The sequence below is a fragment of the Astyanax mexicanus genome, chromosome 23 (genome assembly GCF_023375975.1).
Source record: "Astyanax mexicanus isolate ESR-SI-001 chromosome 23, AstMex3_surface, whole genome shotgun sequence".
Lineage (NCBI taxonomy): Eukaryota > Metazoa > Chordata > Actinopteri > Characiformes > Acestrorhamphidae > Astyanax > Astyanax mexicanus.
Genome location: NC_064430.1, coordinates 14,147,890 through 14,168,047, shown reverse-complemented (window position 1 = coordinate 14,168,047; position 20,158 = coordinate 14,147,890). Strand labels below are relative to the sequence as shown.

Genomic DNA, 20,158 nt, shown 5'->3' with positions numbered 1-20,158 from the left:
CAGGCCGATAATACTCTCCAATCAGTGTTTTTAGGAGTGTTGCCCATGGTCTTTCAGTACGATAATCACTGATCGATGAATGCACCTTTAACCTGTCCAGCCCTCTCCTAAAAAATATTTGTATTAAGACGTCTTGATTACCACTTTCTGTTGTATTTTTTGAGAAGAAAAATGCGTGGTACATTGTTATATTTCTGCGGTGTTGCCATTCCTGCTTGTAAGGTCATGTTCCTGTGATGTCCAGTCAAATGTGGTGAAAGTCTAGATCCAAAATCCTGCTAAGATTTGTGCTTGATCTGTTATGTATATTTGGGGATAGTTTAGCCGCCATTTAAAATCACCACACTTGTCCAATGTTGTAATGATCCTCTGATTATTAAGGCTGCACAATGCATCATTTCAGCAGTTCCATCAAAATTTGCACATGAGCAATAGTCATATCACAGGACATGTAATATGACATAAGTCAAATTGAAGCCTATATGGCTGTTTGATACAAAGGGAAAATCCTTTTTTTTTTTTTTTTTTAAACTAATGTTTCACTATGGATCCCAGGAAAAAAACTAAATAATTGCAGTGACTGATTTGTCCAAAATCATGCAGCCTTATATCTGTCCCTTTGCTTATCCCTTCCTTGCGGTGCCAACCCATTTTAAATGAGGTTTCTTTTTCTTTTCAGAGCCAAGAAGATGAATGGGACACTGGACCACCCGGACCAGCCAGACATCGATGCCATAAAGATGTTCGTGGGTCAGATCCCGCGGTCCTGGTCAGAGGAGCAGCTGCGGGAACTCTTTGAACCCTATGGTGCCGTCTATGAAATTAACGTCCTCCGAGACAGGAGTCAAAACCCCCCACAGAGCAAAGGTAAGAGACCAGCTAATGGTGGCAGTTAATGTAGCTAATATCCTCAGTATTATCTCTGTACTTTGTATCTCCTCAAATTAGTTAGTATATTAGTCCTTATTAGACGGGCACATGTCACCCCGCTGCTCATTGAGCTCCACTGGCTACCAGTTGATGCTCGCATCAAATTCAAAACTCTTACTATCGCCTACAAGGTGATGACAGAACAGGCTCCTTCCTACCTGCACTCACTCCTGAAGGCTTACGCTACCTCCCGGCTGCTGCGCTCCTCCAATGAACGTCGCTCGCTTTGCCAAACCCTCACACAAAGCAATCCAGACTGTTCTCATACAGAGTTCCCCAATGGTGGAACAAACTACCTTCCACTACCAGATCAGGAGAATCTCTCGCTATCTTTAAGAGACTCCTGAAGACAGAGCTCTTCAAAGAGCACTTACTCTCCTAACACCTCTAACACACTAACTACTTCTAACCCAATTTCCTTCTTCCTCTCCTTCACTTCTCTATCCCTTTATTTCCCTTCGACCTCCTTTAAGCCCCATCTAAAAATGGGTTATCTAAATTCCTATTACTTTTGTACTTCATTATTGTAAGTCGCTTTGGACAAAAGCGTCTGCCAAATGAAATGTAATGTAATGTAATGTAGACACTAATGCCTGTGATGTTAACAGTTGGTAAGGTAGTGTTACTTACCATTTTTTTTTCTTTATTTCTTTATTCTTTTAAGGTTGTTGTTTCATCACATATTACACACGTAAATCAGCATTAGAAGCACAAAATGCCCTTCACAACATGAAAATTCTTCCAGGGGTGAGTACACAGAGCCGGATATAAACTAATAGGGGAAATTTGCTTTTAATTATGTGAGGTAAAAGGTCAGAATGTGTGATATGTAAACATGTGTTTCAGATGCATCATCCCATTCAGATGAAGCCAGCAGACAGTGAGAAGAACAACTGTAAGTATATAATAACCTTTCTCCCTCTATAATTAGGTGTTTATGATGGGACATCATTTTTTGTATGTTGTCCGTGTTGGCCAAAATTTTTATTTATTTATTTATTTTTTATTGTTGAACATACATTGGCTTCTACTAAAAATTGAGTTTTCCTTTCCTATGAAGTTACTATTTTGGATATGCGTGGTTTTGTCTGACAGCAACAGTATGTATAAATATGTATGTATGAATTTGTAACAGAGAAGTGCAATTTGCAAACTGTATCTTGGGACTAGCTTGTAAATAGAAAACTTTGGTGTAATTTCACTCTACGTGAAAAGTAGCTGAGCTATTACTCAGTATTTTATTTTTACGGTTCTGATTTTTAACTGTAATGGGACATTTATTAATTTGTTTGTTAGTGTTCCATCACTTTTTCTAAGCCTAATGACATTTATGGAAAAGCAGCTAAGAACTTCTGGCCTACTATATTGCTTGTCCTAGACCACTTAAAATAATTAGTTTTTCTTTTTTTTTTTCTTTTTTTTTTTTTTAACCACCAAATTGAAAACCCTTGAATGTATACAAGAGGAAGATGAATGATCACTTTTGACTTGTTTTCTTTGCATTATTTGAGGTCTGAAAGCTCCATCTTTTTTTATATTTCAGCCATTTCTCATTTTCTGCAAATAAATGCTCTAAAAAACAATATTTTGATTTGGAATTTGGGAGAAACGTTGTCAGTATTTATAAAAAAAAAAATTATTATTATTTTTTTTTCAACACATAAGGTTATAACACAGACTTCTGAGATAAGGCTACATGTCAGAAATTTTATACAGAGACTTTTAAAGATGAACATAAGATATATTCTAGAGAGGGAGTCATGTGTGATTGAGGTGCGACTTCATGTTTTGGGTTGTAACTTTTGGGCATAAAGTACAAGTGCAAAATTTTTAAATTACATTTTCCTTCTGTTTCAGCGGTAGAAGACAGAAAGCTCTTTATTGGGATGATCTCGAAGAAGTGCAACGAGAATGACATTCGGCTCATGTTCTCACCATATGGGCAGATCGAAGAGTGCCGCATACTCCGAGGACCTGATGGGCTGAGCCGTGGTGAGGCAAATTCAACTTATCCTGCAACGCACACACATTAGAAACATTTAAATTTATTATTACCATGATTACTTGCATCACAATAAGCTTTTATGTCAATATTTTATGTATAGACTGTTTATAGAACATTTGTGCTGGAGGCACAGTTTCCTGCACATTTTATAGTTTATTTATCTGCTCCATAATCACATTATCCTACTAATCAGCTTATTTATTAACAAGTCATATTAGTTGCAGGGAAATCACAAAAATGTGCAGGGTACCTTCAGAAACAGAGTTGAGGAACACCTTTTTTAGAACACTGACTAACTGCTGCATGTTTTATTATAAATAAATGATTATTCCTTTCTTATTTCATAGGTAAAGGGCTTAATATTGGAACATAAATTACTCTCCTTCTGTCTCCCTCTCTCTGTAGGTTGTGCCTTTGTCACGTTCACAGCTAGACAGATGGCTCAGTCTGCCATTAAATCCATGCACCAGTCACAGACCATGGAGGTAATTGACTGATCTGACTCATCCCACAGTGTTTTATAATTATGCTCCTCTTCATTTACTATTTTAATTAATACTATTGCATCTCAGAATTAAAATATCTTTGAAGTTACTTTATTTTAGTAATTTAGTTCAAAATGTGAAACTCATATTATATAGATGTATTTCACACAGTGATCTATTTTAATCATTTATTTCTTTTTTTGTTGATATTTATGGCTTACATCCCATAAAACCCAAACATCAGTATCTCAGAAAATTAGAATATTATATAAGACCAATTAGTATTTTGGCAGTGTGGGCAGTGTGCTGGAAAATCAAATTTGCATTTCCATGAAAGTTGTCAGCAGAGGGAAGCATGAAGTGCTGTAAGATTTTCTGGGAAAACACTGCACTGACTTTAGACTTGATGATAAAACACAGTGGATCAACACCAGCAGATGACTTGTCCCTCCAAACCATCACTGATTGTGGAAACTTCACTCTACACCTCAAGCAGTTTGGACTGTTCTTCACTCTTCCTCCAGACTCTGATCTCTTGATTTCCAAATGAAATGATAAATTTACTGATGATCAGTGATGACAGCCATGTCATCTGCTGGTGTTGGTCCATTGTGTTTTATTATCAAGTCAAAAGTCAGTGCAGTGTTTTCCTGGAAAATCTTACAGCACTTCATGCTTCCCTCTGCCGACAACTTTTATAGAGATGTGGATTTCATTTTCCAGCAGGACTTGGCACACTGCTCACACTGCCAAAAGTACTAATTTCTTATTCTAGTTTTCTTAGACACTGATTTTTGGGTTTTCATTGGTTGTAATCCATAATAATCAACAATAAAAGAAATAAACGCTTAAAATCGATCACTGTGTTTAATGCGTCTATATAATGAGTTTTACATTTTAAACTGAATTACTGAAATACAGTAACTTTTTAATGATATTCTATTTTTTTTTTTTTTTTTTTTTTTTTGAGATGCACATTACTCATCATTTACTTTTTGTGGGATGTCTATCAGGGCTGTTCGTCTCCAATCGTGGTGAAGTTTGCAGACACACAGAAGGATAAAGAACAGAAGCGAATGGCACAACAGCTGCAACAGCAGATGCAGCAACTCAACGCTGCCTCCATGTGGGGAAACTTAACAGGTCTCAACTCACTAGGCCCACAGTACCTAGCAGTGAGTATTCCCAAGCAATTGCATGCACACACGTACATACACACACACACACACACACACACACACTCCTACCTTTAGTTCACAGGGCAGAAGGCAAAGGCCATTTCATATATCATGATGCTAGGAGTTTGACTGACAGCTGAGCAGTTGCATCTCAACTGCATTGCATTATTATTTGAAATTGTTTGAAAAAAATGCATTATGGATGCAGTTTAAAACCTTGGTATCTATAATTTTAACACATCATTTAAACATTTCCGCACACCCTTAAAATAATCTGCCCTTTTATGATTTAAAAAAATTTCAATTCAACATTTCAATCAGTTTAGATAGTCAGGTACACCTATCTTTTTGCTGTGTTTTGAAGTTTGTTTTTGCACCTGGGCTACAGATCTATGTTCGGCCAACCCTTATCTTACCACCATCATAATCTGGCTTCTCAATTCTTCTCTTGTATGTTTCTGATTGGTTCAATTTAAAATGATTGTATTTTATTAGCATTTTTTTATTTTAAGGCCAGTGTAGATGTGGAGCCCTGTGTGAACGTGTTAGTGCTGCTCCATGGGTATGCTGTGAAAAATCCTCTTTTCTTTCTCTCCCTCTGTTTCTCTTCTTTTATCTCTTTCTGTCAGCTCCCCCTTCATCTCTTTATTCTTATCATAAATCTTTGACATTATCATAACTCTTGGATTATTTTACTCCTGCACTTGTCTTGATTCCATTTTGGACCACCATTCTCATTGTCCTCTTTTATTGCAACTTTACATCTTTTACTCTCTTCTTTCTTCTCTCTCTCTCTCTCTCTCTCTCTCTCTCTCTCTCTCTCTCTCTCTCTCTCTCTCTCTCTCTCTCAATCTCTCGCTCTCACTCTCTTTTTCTTTCTCTCTCTCATACTTGTGCTCGCGCTCTCTCTCTCCCCTCTCTCTCGTTCCTGTGCTCACAGTCCTGGATGCAGTCCTGACTCTTTCTGTGTTCTCTGTTTTGGTGTAATGTCTAGCTTTATTTGCAGCTCCTGCAGCAATCTGCGTCCTCTGGGAATGCACTCAACAATCTCCACCCCATGTCAGGTGAGCCCTGAAGCTGTTTTCATTTTTCTGAGTATTGCTGAGATTTAAAAAGGCTGTTTCTGGATCTTGGGAACTGTTTCAGTTGTCTCTGGGGATATCTGTGCTCTTAAACTGTCAGCTAATTTTACTTGTTATCTTAAGTATCCAAGACAACACTTTTTATTTATTTTTTTTGGTGCTCTTTTCCATGCAGAAGCATAAATCTTTCACTTTAAATATATTTTACACAGATATAAAATTGTAAAATCTATTTATGTGCAATTTTTAAAATATTATTAAGTTATGACGTTCACCTTTAAATGTCCAGTTGCAGTGCAATGCTGACATGATGTCTGTCTTTAAATTTGTTGAATGATATTTGCAATTTTTCTGTGCTTGGCAGGCGAGCTTGGAGCTTGTAGAGTATGTTGTGAAAAACAGTGGTAACAGTGGAGTGTCTTTGACCCTGCTTACAACTGGTCCTTTCATGTGTCTTGAGAGTTAGGACTATATATAAATAAGGCCAAACCACATTAAAATGTAAACACACCAATGCAAATCGCGAAGCTCATCAGGAGATGCTATTGGTTGATTCTTCTTCATTTGCAGAAGTTTGAAAAGAGGTGGTGGCTGATTTTACTTCACAGATTTTGAAGAAAGCATGTTCTTGTCCTCACCTTTCAAGTGTCGTGAACGTTGCAGTTGATAGAAGGGAGTTCTAGTGTGTGGGTTGGATCTTGACTTAACTAGATTAAGAAAATTGGCTTAAGAATAAAGTATTATGAAATTTAAGAAAAGAACAGTACAGCAGAGAGAGTATAGCAGTTTTGTCAGTATCACCAATAGCTCAATTTTATTTACGACTGCTTTGTGGATGCTGGGAACTGGTGTGCATAAACTGGTGCTCAATGATCAGTGGTGCTCTGTAAACATGGATAGAAACTCTGTAGCTCTAATAAATATCCACGCTTTCTTTTTCTCTACTTACTGTCTGAGTTGTGTTCTCCTTTTTCTGTTTCTGTATGCAGAGCTGCTTATTTGTGTGGGAAGATTTAGTTTGAGGATATAAACAAAGAAATAACTTTTTAGCATTAACAAGCTTAAAGTAGCTCCACATTTGATTTTGGTAGAATTCCAAGGGCACTGACCTTTTAAATGAGACACTAAAAAACTTTGAAAGTGCACATAATGTTTTTTATACACACAGTACCTTGAGGTAGAGATGCATGAATCGTTCGGTCTTATCTGTCTACTTGTTTAATTTCAAGACTGTAGCGCCTGGAGAACTATCTAAAGGTAATTTGTGTGTATAAACAGATATCAGTTAGTGTGTGTTCATATTCAACACCTGATTTATTTATTAATTAATTTTAAAATCTAGAAAAATTCACAGTGTGAGAGAGGGCCCTTTTAGACTGCCTGATATTTAGGAAGTCTTCTGCTCTGTATGTTGCCTTGTTTGACTGACTTGAGATCTGCTGCCCCCTCTAGGATCTACATATGGTGATCTTGCGTAAGAGAGATTGCACAGCAACTGCTTGATTTTAGTCCTCCTTATCAAACAAGTTATAATATTGATATGTGGCAAATAAGTAACAAGTAACAAGCTGTTAAGAATAAACTTTTTTGCAATACCTATTGATACTTAAATCATTCTATTCATTTACCTCATTCTATTAAGGGAAACCCTTTGATACATATATATATATATATATATATATATATATATATATATATATATATATATATATATATATATATATATATATATATATATATATATATGTATATGTATATATGTGTGTGTATGTATGTATGTATATGTATATGTATATGTTTATCCTTATGTTTATTGTTTAGACTATGAAAGCACACTGTGATCATATAGCTGATGAAAGATGTTTTAATGTGCTCGTGTGCGTGTGCATAGGTCTGAATTTGGCGGCATTGGCGGTGGCAGCGAGTGCTACACAGGCCACTCCTACTGGCAGCAGTGCGCTGACCACCTCCAGCTCGCCCCTCAGCGTGCTCACTAGCTCAGGTACGCCCACCGGACAACAGACTCACTCTGCCTGGGATGGCTGCAAGGGTTGGTCCTGCTTTTTTTAATCTCCCAATGCTATTTTGACATTTATGGTGGCATCAGTGTGTTGTTTATGCTGATAATGGATGAATTCATTTCAAATTTGCAGTTGAGCTGCCATTAATGGCTATTTGTCTGTCAGTTAATCTATTATGTGCTATATTGAAAGATTAATTTCTTAAGACCAGTGGTTCTCAAACCTTTAAAGCAATGTTCTGCCCATGATCAAACCAAAATGTTTAATTACCACCTACTGGGGCTACTTTATCTGAGAGAAAGATGCTCCTTAAGGTACCAAAACTATTAACATATTTGAGGCTTAACAAAACAACTGTTATTTTTATATTTTTAAGTTTTTCTTTAAGAAGATGAGAATGTCCACATTATCTGAAGAATGAGCTGCTCTTTAAGCAGTCACAATGTCCTGCGCCATTTGCGTAGTGCGCATGCTTGCGTAGCTTAGAGGGAGGGATCGTCAATCTTTTTGACTTTGAGGCTCGAGACCTACCACCTACTGGGTCTACTGTGTGAGCCTTTCGCACTTTGCAATCTGAAAATATTGATTAACGTTTATTGTAAATGCACAAACAAACCTGGTGATGTGAAAATAAAAGATCTCAATCATTAATATATATATTTTTTTATAATTTTATTTCAAATTTTGTCCCATTCCACCCCCCCCCCCCCAAATTTACAAGGCCAATTACACAACCCACTTATTAGGATTCCCCGTATCACTAGTGATGCCCCAACACGTGGAGGATTAAGACTAGCACACGCCCTCTCCTATTTTTAAACTGTTGCTGATGCAGCATTGTCGAGCATTATAGCATCACAGCGCGCTCTGAGGACAGCGCAGCGACTCGGTTCTGCTACATCAGCTAACAGATGCCTTGTGCTGATCGACATCACCCTTTAGAGTAATGTGTGGAAAGAGCGTCATCTACCCACCCAGAGAGAGCAAGGCCAATTGTGCTCTCTCAGGGCTCTGGTAGCTGATGGCAACCTACATGAACAGGATTCGAACTGGCAATCTCCTGATCATAGAGGCAGCGCTTTAGTCTGCTGGAACACTGTGATCTCCCATCATTAATATTTTTGTGCATGCATTACATTACATTATCTGAAATCATCTGGTGTACCACCCTGAAATGCTTTGCGTATCACAGTTTGAGAACCACTGCTTTAGACGATACTTTTTTTTCTCCACAAAGATAAATGGAATGATGTAATGCAACATAAACTAAATATATCTTTCTAAGAAAAAGAATTCATGACTGAGCTATTACAAGTTGATCGATGACCAGCTATGGTCACTGTGGTTATACGCTTATATAACGCATCATTCTGTGTTCACAATATAAATTCAGGCACAAAATTTATTAGTTAAAAATTGTGGCCAATTTTTTCTTTACCAAAGTAATTTAGATTTTTTTTATTAATCTAAAAAAAAAATCTTCTGCTGATGCATCACACAATTCTGCATGTAACTTTTGCTCTTCTAGTTTTGTAAATATACTGTTTCTTTTGTTATTTTATTGACTAGTACTGTGCATATAAAGGTATCTGCTTGATTGATGCTTTACAAAATCCCATGTTCTTGTTTTTAATCCTTTTGGATTTCTTTCTTTAACTGTCTCTCTCTCCCTCTCTTTCTTGTCTGTATATATTGTCTCCTGTCCTTTCTTCAACGCAGGTTCTTCTCCTACATCCAGTACTAGCTCATCTGTGAATCCCATGGCTTCTCTTGGTGCCCTACAGTCTCTGGCTGCAGGTGCGGGAGCTGGACTCAACATGAGCTCACTAGCAGGTGAGAAAACAAACGTCTGAATGTTTTTGCTGATGGGACTCTGGGAGTCTGAAAGCTACAGGTGGACAATGACTGTTTTTTTTTTTCTTGTTTTTCTTTTTCTCTTCTACAGGCATGGCTGCACTTAATGGTGGCCTGGGCAGCGGGGGTCTGTCTAATGGCTCTGGTAGCACCATGGAGGCCTTGACACAGGCAGCATACTCTGGAATCCAGCAGTATGCAGCAGCTGCCCTGCCCAGCCTCTATAACCAGAGCCTGCTTTCCCAGCAGAGCATCAGTGCTGCTGGCAGCCAGAAAGAAGGTCAGTACTTTAGAGTACATTGTATCCTCCCTACATATAGTTAATCAATAAAACAAATAAAAATGTACCTAAACTCCCAAATAAGTGCAAAGAAAAACATGAAAATGATAGATGAAACAGGGTTTTCTGTGTTTAGCATAAGTCATAAGATGTACCATTGCTTTCAGTTTTATTGCTTGATAAATATAGTGCATACACAATGATCAGCTGTTATGTTAAGCCCAGTGACGCAAAAAGGGGGTATGCAGCCTATGCAATGCATAGGGGTGCTGCACTAGAGGGGGTGCCAAATCAAAGCCCCAAATAAATTTCCTCTCTGGAGAAACAGCCAATCACCTTGCTGGTTTTGCGGAGCACAGTGGGCAAGTAATGAAAGGATTCTGATGATTTTAAAACATATCTCACCCCAACCGACCCACTTTCTTTATTACAAACATAAAAAATAAGGGACTTTGAGTGATCCAGCAGGTTAAGCATTACAACTACGTTCAGGAAATTGCCGGTTTGAATCCTGTTTATGTAGCTTGCCAGCAGCTACTGGTGACCTTAGAGAGCACAATTGGCCTTGCTCTCTCTGGGTGGGTAGATGGTGATGTCCGCAGCACAGGGCATCTGTGAGCTGAAATATCAGAACCGAGTCGTGGCGGTAACTGACTTCACATGTGTCAGAGGAGGCATGTGCTAGTCTTCACCCTCCTGATGTTAAGGCATAACTAGTAATGTGAGGAGTCCTAATGAGTGGGTTGGGTAATTGGCTGTGTAAATTGGGGAGAACATGAAATAAAAAAATTAAATAAAATTATAAACAAACATTTAAAAACTCACTAATAGTTTGTCTCGGTAGCTAGCTAACATTCCTGCCCCATCATGAATAGTGTAACAGACTGCAGAAGCTGAAGCATTTAAGATGGGACGGAATTGTTTTATTTAATTTAATAAAAGCTAATTTAAGCTCCTTATAACAGAGGAATTTAGGAATTGACAATAATACATTGTTACACCACTTGCCCCCTTTCTGAATACATACGATGCAGTAAAGTTAACTAGTTATCCAGCTGAAGGTTGCAGAACTTCAGTGCTCCACTGCTATAACTATATCTGTATCGGTTTCTTAAAGGGTTGTCCCAATTCTTAAGGGGAGGATTTTACCCTTTTCTTTTGGAATAGAGTTACACTCGAAAACAAGGGGTAGGGGTACAAATTAGCTATGGAATTGGGCCCATATTTGGCTAAATTGCTCATTGTTGCTTGTTTAGATTCTGCTTGTATTTAAGGTTTCTTCACCTGACTTTGTAGAGTAGATAAACAACTTGCATTTTTTCTGGCTTGATCCTCTAATTCTATAACACATACACTTCCTCTGAATGCAAACTAGAGTAATGTTTTTTATCCATTGTTGCATTCTACCCTGGAGTGGTCTTTAAAGTCAAGAGGCTCATCACATCAGTTGAACCTAGTTTAAAAATAAGTGCAGATCCCAATGCCCCAAAGAGCTTAAATGTTTTGTCAACTTATTGTGTTTTACTGTCACTCTCTTATGCTTTTCTCTTCTTTTCTTTTTCCTTGTCTAGGCCCAGAGGGTGCAAATCTGTTCATTTATCACCTGCCACAGGAGTTTGGTGACCAGGATCTGCTTCAGATGTTCATGCCTTTTGGAAATGTCATCTCAGCCAAGGTGTTCATAGATAAACAGACCAACCTCAGCAAGTGTTTTGGTATGCTATTAAAATTCTTCTCTTTTAGCCAGTGGTGTGAAACTGAAGCTGTTAATAATTAACCGTGATGGTTAGGAATGGGAAAACTCAGCACTGCTAGTAAAAAAAGACACTCATTCACCCATCATTACACTGAGCATTACACTCACATGCCACAAGTCATTGCACAGGACTGGTGTCACGTGTAGGTACATGTAGAAGACTTTATAATCAATTTTAAACTGCTCTTGCTGTGCTAAACACTCATCCTGGATATTTAGACAATCAAGATAAACAAAGCATCTGTTAAATGATTTAGTGACTGCTAATGTTTAGGGGTGGCAATCTCTAGGCATCATGCAATGTGATCATGCAAGGTCTGCAATGTGATTTATAAAAAACAAAAAATATATATATATATATATATATTTTTTATACAAGATTTATTTTTCATTATTGCATGACATCTGAAAGTATCTGTGATTATGCATAATGAGTCCTTCTATTCAATAGGCTCTTTCACACAATTTCTGTTTACTAGATTATTTAATTAATCAAATGATTAATAATGTTAGAGTAAGTTTAAAACTAGCTACAAGCAATGCAGAAACAAGGTGATTTTATAATGTTTATAATGGTTTACCAGTGTAATGAATATACAGAGCTAGTTTTATTATTGTGGCTGATCTGTGTTTGTTTGTCCTGAGATAAACTTAAAGCATATTATTTTATTCATATGTCAGTGTTGATGCTTTTTAACTGAGAATATTATAATGTGCTAAGTATAACAGCATACACTGTTATTGCGCTGTTGAGCTTTGCTCAATATGCATACATGAACATGGAATCATACAAGCATACTAGGAGATCAAAATGCGTACCCCCTAACCAAAATGTGTACATGCTGGCAGTTCTGAATACATTTTTGGCATTTGTGAATCGATTCAGAATTGTCCACATCCAAATCTAAGATTTGAAAATTTTATCTGCTTCTTTACATTGAAAAACTCAATGTCTCATTGCTTGATTGCTGGTTAAATGTTGGCTTTACAGTTTACTTCATAAAATATAACGTAATATTAAATGTCAACTCAATCAGTAGTGACCAAACTTGTATGTGTGTTTCAGGCTTTGTGAGTTACGACAATCCTGTTTCGTCCCAGGCGGCCATTCAGTCAATGAACGGTTTTCAGATCGGAATGAAGCGACTGAAGGTTCAACTGAAACGATCCAAAAACGACAGCAAGCCATACTGAGTGGTTTTACTCTAAAATGGACTTGGTTTGAAAATGTGTTTCTGGTAAGTGGAGTGTGATATTGGAAAGTTAAAAAGCCTACCCCACCCTTAACCCTCTCCTACTATTCCTTCACTCCTCTTGCCTTTCCTACATATCTTCTTTCTTAACCATCAACGAGAAAAGGAAAAGCAACATGCAGAATTGTAGAAACCACAAGGGTGTTCAGCTGAGAAATGGATTCTTTTCAATTGTTAGGTTTCAGGTTTTTTTTTTTAAATGTAAAAGGTTGTTTTTTTTTGTTTGTTTTTATTTTTTAACCAGTTTTTGGTGCCATATTACACGTTTGCTGTGTACAAATCTTGCATCGAAAGGATGTTGCACAATGAAAGGCAGTCGCTGACTGCTCTCAGTTCCACAGTCGTTATCTCATCTTGATCATACCCCTGTAGATTTTCCTCTTGTGTTTACACTATAGACTCTTTACAGTATATTTGGACAGTCAAACTGATGCCTCCTGCTAAGCTGCCTTTTGAATAGAATTTGGAGGCCTGCTGCATAGATTGCAAAAGATAATCTTTTTGTCACCATAATGATTTGGAGCATCTGAGAAGTCGGGCTGCTCTTCATTAGTCTCTTGTTTTCATAGATGCCTTTTTTTATTATTTGTTTATTTATTTCACTAATTTATTTATTTATTTTGAATACCGCTTAATCTTTCATAATGGGGTGATGTAAAAGTACAGTCTGTTTTTTTATTATTATTATTTTCTTCTTCAAAGAACTCAGCTAACAATGATCTATATTTCATTAGATGTTTTCATTCATGTATTTATGTTTCACCTACCAAAAAAAAAAAGAAAACAAGCAAAAATTCAGCATCTTCTTTTGGATTGGTATACTTTTTGAATATTTTTTCATATCTTGTTGGCACAGTCTACTGTTTGCAATTCAGCACAAGTTGTTGGTTGACTCAGCTATAGGTGCGAAGGAATGTCATGCTTACTCTCAGGATTGCCTCACTTTTGTCAGATGAAACTAACTTATAAAATGAACCCAGTGCAGCATATATAGGTGAATATGAAGAGTGTCACTAATTTCTACAGTATATGCATAACAAACATACACACGCACGTACACACACACACACTCACTCTCCCTGGTCGGCCCTCAGCCCTTTTCATGTAGCCTCAAGGATGATTCAAGCCACTTTACTTTGCCCAAGGCGTTTTAACAGATTACTAATTATGGCTGGTATCACTTTGTGCCACGGAGATGATGTAGAACATTTACACGGATATTCATTCAAGTTGCCTACTGAACAGGTTTAAGCTTAAACTTGTGGTTGTGGTGGTGTTTGTTTAGAACAACCCTCCACCTCGGTGCAAGTGGATGTTGTATGCTTTCAGCAATAATTGCATCCTGCGTGTCTGAAGTTAGTGATGAGTGTTTAAAAAAAAAATCCCTCTTTGTTCTAGCAAACTTCAAGTTTGTTGTAAAAAAAAAAAAAAAAATACAATTACAATATACCCCAACACCCCTTTTATTTTCTTCACTAAACATTTCACAGTCAGTTTTGCCTCTGTGTGTGGGTTTATTACTAGTAACAATGAACCCATGAAGAACATCATCTAGTTTAGCGTGATGTTGTTATTTGAGTTCCTCTGTACACTCTGAAATTGTATTCATAATGATTGGTATTGATTAGTAAATGTTTATCATAATGAGGAAAGTATAATCAGTGCATAAGTGAGGCCTACAGGGTCTTAAATTGTTTTTATGGGAATGGAAGAGAAACCATTGTCCAGATCGTGTATATTACTTAGCTATTAAGCCTTTTCTATTTTTATAGAGGTTTTATAATATTGCGTAAATTATTTCTCTGAATTAAAAACAATTGTTTAATAATCACTCAAAAGATTCAACAGTATTTTGTAGAATCCTGATGTGAAGTTTTGTGAAATACATTCACAGATTGTTGAAAGCAACAGGCGTGTGGCCCTTTTTAGCTAAGTGTTGTATATTGTCTTTGTCCAACACTCAAAATTGTATCCAACTCTCTTCATGTGTAGTTCCTGGGTTGCTGAAGTGTCTGAAGCTGCTCCAGTGTTGAGTTTAAAGTTATTGTACCTGGGAAACACCTTTGTTCGTTTCTCTCAAAAACCTGTACTGTGTGAACTCGTACACATCTCTAATACGGAACAACAGTAAAGCGTGTTCCTTTCGCTGTCTGTGAGTTGTGATGCATTTCTGTAAAGTAGAGAAAAGTAATAGGTTTCTTAAAATGCAATCACTGCAATTGTTAGATAGATTTGGTTGAATTAATTGATTGATTGTTATGCACAGTGCCCTCCGATGTATTTGAAAAATGAAGTCACATTTTTCTTTATTTTCCTGTGTATTTGCAAGCAGTTTTAATTGGGATGCGAATGTGGGGCACAGAACGTTACCTTTTATTCATCAGTGTCAGTATTTCTATTTATCTGTTTTAAAATGAACTCATTACAGCTGCAAAAAAAAATTAAAAATAAAAATTGACATTGTGTCAAGTGAAAACCGTACGTCAGGACATCAGTGCAGATGCTGCCAGTGGTATTTATATATAAATATTCTATTGTACAAATTTACTTCTCCTCCAATCATTGTTCTTTCTTTGTACGGACAGGGAAAGCTGAAAATAAATTCAGGAGAATATATATATATATATATACATTTAGAGAAATAAAAGATGACGTTCTGTACTTCTGACATTTCTTTGTATTTTTAGCTAATTTATTAAAATAGTCTGTATTGCCATATGATCCCCTTATGTATGATGTCACAAATACAGTATTTTTACCAGTGTGAGAATTTGTGTAGATGTGTAGATCCTACCAAAATCTGTTTACTAAGAAAACAAGTATTGTTGAATATTTGCAAAAATTCTGGTTCTCAGTATAACTCCCAGAAAAATGCTGATTATTCTTGAAAAAACTGCCGTAAAGATTTTTTTTAGTATTAATATGTCATCGTCATTATTATTATTATTATTATTATTATTATTATTATTATTATTATTATTATTATTATTATTATTATTCCTTGTTTTACATGAACTACGACAGCTTTAGCCTGAACCCTGAACCCTCTTGATTCCCCTCGTTCAGTGTTTTGGTTCTGGTGAATCGGTCCCCACCCCCTCGATCTGTGCCTGTGTAAAACAATGCACATTCATGGGTATAAACAGTAATCAAAGAAACTAGGAAACCCTAAGGGGCTGTTCTCTAGTGTAGTGCTGGTTTATTGAATCCAAAGATCATTTTAAACATGTCCGCTCTGCCCAGTAAGTCTTACTGGAATCTACCTGTTGAGCAAAATCATTTTTCCAGTGTTTTGTGCCGATGTTATTTTATACTAGGAGGATTCTGTTGGTGCAGATCTGCTGTGTTGGGCACCTTACAGAGAGCAGCTGCACACTGACTATATAATATGGCAGCATGGTAATCAATTCCACTGATGTGCCAAACAAGTCCTATACAAGCTGCTCGAGGATAATTTCGTTTTAAGATTCTGCTACTTGAATATACGTTCTGTAGCTCTGTTTCCATTACTCTTCACTTTTTCACCTTCAGGTAGTTAATGTCGTCGTTTCAGTCGTGTCCACTGGTGTCGCCCACTATGAAATTGATATGGACAAATACGCTGCCTTTACGTTTATATAAATTTATATACATATATATTTATTGTGTTATCCCTTAGGATTTAAGAGATTAAGCACAAACTAAAATCATCACAAGAGGTCTAGCAAATCTGAAAAGCACAAAAAAACATTCTTGGTCAGATGACATCTATTTAGTCGATTAAAAAAATGTGAAGAGCACTGAGCTGAAACACGTCGCAGCTCACGTTTGAATGTTGCTGATGGCAACTGCTGTTTTTTTTTTTTTTTTTTTTTTTTTTTCGGAAGTATACTGAACTCCCAAGCTACCTACTGAAAAATAAACACTTTTTTGTTCTTTTAGCTGTGGTAGGCAGTGTTGTTTGTCGTCTCTTGGTGTTGTTGGATGTACAATTCTCCCCTTAACTCCTTTTGGCATGTTGCTTGTGTCTCCCTCTTCCCACTTTCCTTCCTTCCTGTTCCCTGTGTTGCATTAAATGTTGTCTAAAGTAGGTAATATGTACATGTGACTCCCCTCCTCCCCCTCCCCCATGCAAAGATAATCATTTCACATGATTTTCTGTTTCTTCCCCTTTCCTTTTTTTCTGTTGTGGCTTTAACCTAGTTTTGTTGTTCGTTATTTGTTTTTTGTTGTTTTATTCTAGATATCTTCGTGCCCGTTTGTTCATCGTTTCCCTAGCATGTCGATGTGACGTCAAAAGTTCATCGTCCAGTCCGTTGTCCTCTTCGCTTCTCTGGCGCTTGAAATTTTCACCCTTGACCTTTTTTGTTAACTTTTGACGCTTAGTGATTTACTTCTTTTGTTTGTTTTTCGTGTTCATTTCTGTTTGTGCTGCCAATAGAGGGCGCTAGAAAGACTGCTGTTATAACTAAAATGTAAAAAGTTTCATGAATATTGTTCTGAGCAAAGAGTCTATTTTTCTAGAACTTGCAAACATAACCACTAGATAGCGCAAAAAGCTTTTAATTTTCATTGTTTCGTTACCCAGTTAAGTTTTTCTTTTTTTTTTTTCTTAGCAATTTTTATTTTTCATCATTTTAATGCAGTCTTCCTAGTGCACTCAATTTTACTCATTTGTTTTCTTCTGAAAGCAGCCAATCAGTTTATAGAATCACTTTGTGTGTGAGTGTGGGTGTGTTTTCCTCTTTCTCTCTCACTTGTTAGTTCTAAATCTTTTTTTTTTTTTAGGATGTTTTGCAGTCACATTTTGCTGAAACTGAGGATAACCTTGTAATTTTGTGCTAGGTTAGTTGGCATGATGTAATTTTTGGGAGTTCTTATTAACAGAGTGACATTACAATACACTTGAATTGCCTTTCTTTTTCTTTTCCATTGTATTGTGTCGAGCCACCACAGGCACATAATGTTTTTCATTTTCTTATTGTGTGAAAATCAGGATTAGTCTGAAATAAAATGCATAAATTGAGCAGAATTGAGTTTGTTGTCACAGTTAGTTAATATATTAAAGTATGCATGTTTTTTTGTAACTGCACTGACATCCTCAGCAAAATGTGATTCAGTTCTGTTTAAAAAAATATATATAAAAAAAAAAATCAAAAATATAAAATGAATAAAATGGTGCCAAAAGTTTTGCATGTTGCTGTTGGTCACATTTTCTGTATTTTCCATGACGTTTGCTTACTCTTCCAATATGGTTCCGTTTTTAATCATCAGTGATTTTTAAATACCGTATCTTAACAGTCGTTAAGACCATGTTTGAAAGTGAGCTGCTTTTTCTCTTTTTGTTTTATTTTTTAGTTTCTTTAATTCAAGATTAGTTCTGGTATCATGGCTTTATAGTAACTTTTAAAATCTGCTTTGTCTTAGCTCAGTCTAAGTACTTGTGCCTACAAAAGCAAATTTAAGCTGTTTTGTTTGGTAATTAATCCGTTTTTGTGACTGCAGTGTTGGAACTGTTTGGTTGGCAGAAAGTAAATTCCCAAAGTAAATTTCTTTTCCATCGGACGTATCTGTTTTTATTAGCTCTGTTAATCTAACCGCAGCTTGCGTTCTCTTTCTCTCTTAGCACTGCCTTTAGTGTGTCTCATTTAAGAAGTGCTCTCTAAAAGCCACTTGCTTTCGGAAATATTTGATTTATGCTCTGAATATGAGCTAAACTTGTCCTTTTTTGGATGATCTTTTACAAATTTGACCTGCCAAATTTTCATTACACTTTTTTTCAATAGTAGATCGCAAGCAAAAAATAAAGTACTAATTAATTGGGATTGAAGTTTAGATTTTTTGGCATTTTCTATTTAGATTTTAAGCTGCTGTTTGTGAGTTTAAATGTACTCTAAAAATTACCTGTGGGATGCTTGTCATTATTGGTACAGAGTGATTGTATTTAATAGTAAAATTTGTACAGTTTTTGCCTTTTCTACTTCCAAGTTTTGTTTCACAATGTGAAGTTTAAATCCTACCCCCCCCCCACACACACACACACACGTGGAGCCATGTAGAACTTGCCACCCTGACCAAACATTAGTCTGTACAAATTAAGGAAGTAATTCTATAAAAAAAAACAGCCTTCAAATTAAATTACATGCTGATTTTTATTTTTGTTTTGTTTGTGTTTTGGTTTCTTTGTCATTTTTAAGTTATGGTTTATTGGAGTTGTAGAGTGAGGGGGTGATTTTTAGATGTCTAGAGGAGTGTTTTTTTCCTGAATGTTTTCTGTTGAGGTTTATTTAAAATGTGATGGTGGTTAAGAAATTCATGCTACTGTCTCCACAGAAATATAGCAACGTGCACACCCAGCAAGAAGTCATTTTGTAGTTCGTCTTTTGGTTGGGTTGTTTGTCTGATTAAACAGAAAAGATTCACACCCCTGGTGTCCGAACTTTTACTTTCGTTTTTATGTTCATTACTATGCAGTTTGATTTCCTTTTGTATTTTTTAAAACAAATTTACAATCCATTTTAAAATAGTTACAATAAAGAAGTATATAGTTATAATTATTATAGCAGCAGACCTATAGAAACAGCATTGTTTAAGATCGTTCCAGAATTTTAGCCATTCCAAAAAAAAAAAAAAAAAGTTAGGTCTCAAGGATATTTATAACTTTTTCAGGCAACTCCAAGTTTTTGTTGCATTTAAATCTGGAAGAAGTTTTAAAAGTTTCCTGTGTGGATAGTCTATTTAGAAGCCAGCCACCAGAGGGCGTTTGACATCTTGGCTTTACTAATAACTTTTTAGCCACTCTTGTGCAGTCTGCTCTGATGCAGACTTTGACTCTTGTAATGATGTCATAGGTAAGTTTTACTCCTGATAACCGATGCGACTGATATGATCAGGTTTGTGCAATAAATGCAGCCTATTAAAATGGTGCACCACCACTGCACCAGCTAAACAAGGTGATCATATATTATACATGTGAATTTAAAAAAAATTGATAATTGAAAAGTTACTTAAGCCATATAACACAGTGGACCAGCTGATGACATGGGTTTTAAAACCACCACTGACCATCAGTAAATTCTACATTTCATTTGTAAATCAAGGGATCAGAGTCTGGAGGAAGAGTGGAGAGACACACAGTCCAAACTGCTTGAGGTCTAGTGTGAAGTTTCAACAGTCAGTGATGGTTTGGAGAGTCATGTCATCTGCTGGTGTTGATCCACTGTGTTTTATATCAAGTCTAAAGTCAGTGCCGTGTTTTCCATTAAAATCTTAGCTTTTTATTGTTCCCTCTGCTCAAACTTTTATGGAGGTTTTATTGGATTTCGATTTTCAGCA

At 36.4% G+C, this 20,158-nt stretch overlaps 1 protein-coding gene across 7 annotated transcripts in view; it reads left to right on the top strand.

The window, feature by feature from the left end:
- Positions 1-19,247, top strand: part of celf1 (cugbp, Elav-like family member 1) — a 40,823-nt gene extending 21,576 nt beyond the window's left edge. For 2 of the 7 annotated variants that reach the window (XM_007244889.4, XM_007244882.4), the window contains 13 exons: positions 680-867; positions 1,595-1,677; positions 1,777-1,825; positions 2,788-2,922; positions 3,341-3,420; positions 4,434-4,595; positions 5,593-5,662; positions 7,572-7,730; positions 9,421-9,534; positions 9,647-9,835; positions 11,407-11,550; positions 12,658-12,829; positions 17,067-19,247. In XM_007244889.4, coding sequence (XP_007244951.2) covers positions 690-867; positions 1,595-1,677; positions 1,777-1,825; positions 2,788-2,922; positions 3,341-3,420; positions 4,434-4,595; positions 5,593-5,662; positions 7,572-7,730; positions 9,421-9,534; positions 9,647-9,835; positions 11,407-11,550; positions 12,658-12,785 — 1,491 coding nt within the window. In that variant the 5' untranslated portion in view covers positions 680-689 and the 3' untranslated portion in view covers positions 12,786-12,829; positions 17,067-19,247. The remainder of the gene's footprint in view (positions 1-679; positions 868-1,594; positions 1,678-1,776; positions 1,826-2,787; positions 2,923-3,340; positions 3,421-4,433; positions 4,596-5,592; positions 5,663-7,571; positions 7,731-9,420; positions 9,535-9,646; positions 9,836-11,406; positions 11,551-12,657; positions 12,830-17,066) is intronic. The other 5 variants (XM_007244887.4, XM_007244886.4, XM_007244884.4 and 2 more) reach the window with 5 other exon arrangements.
- Positions 19,248-20,158: the final 911 nt, after the last annotated feature.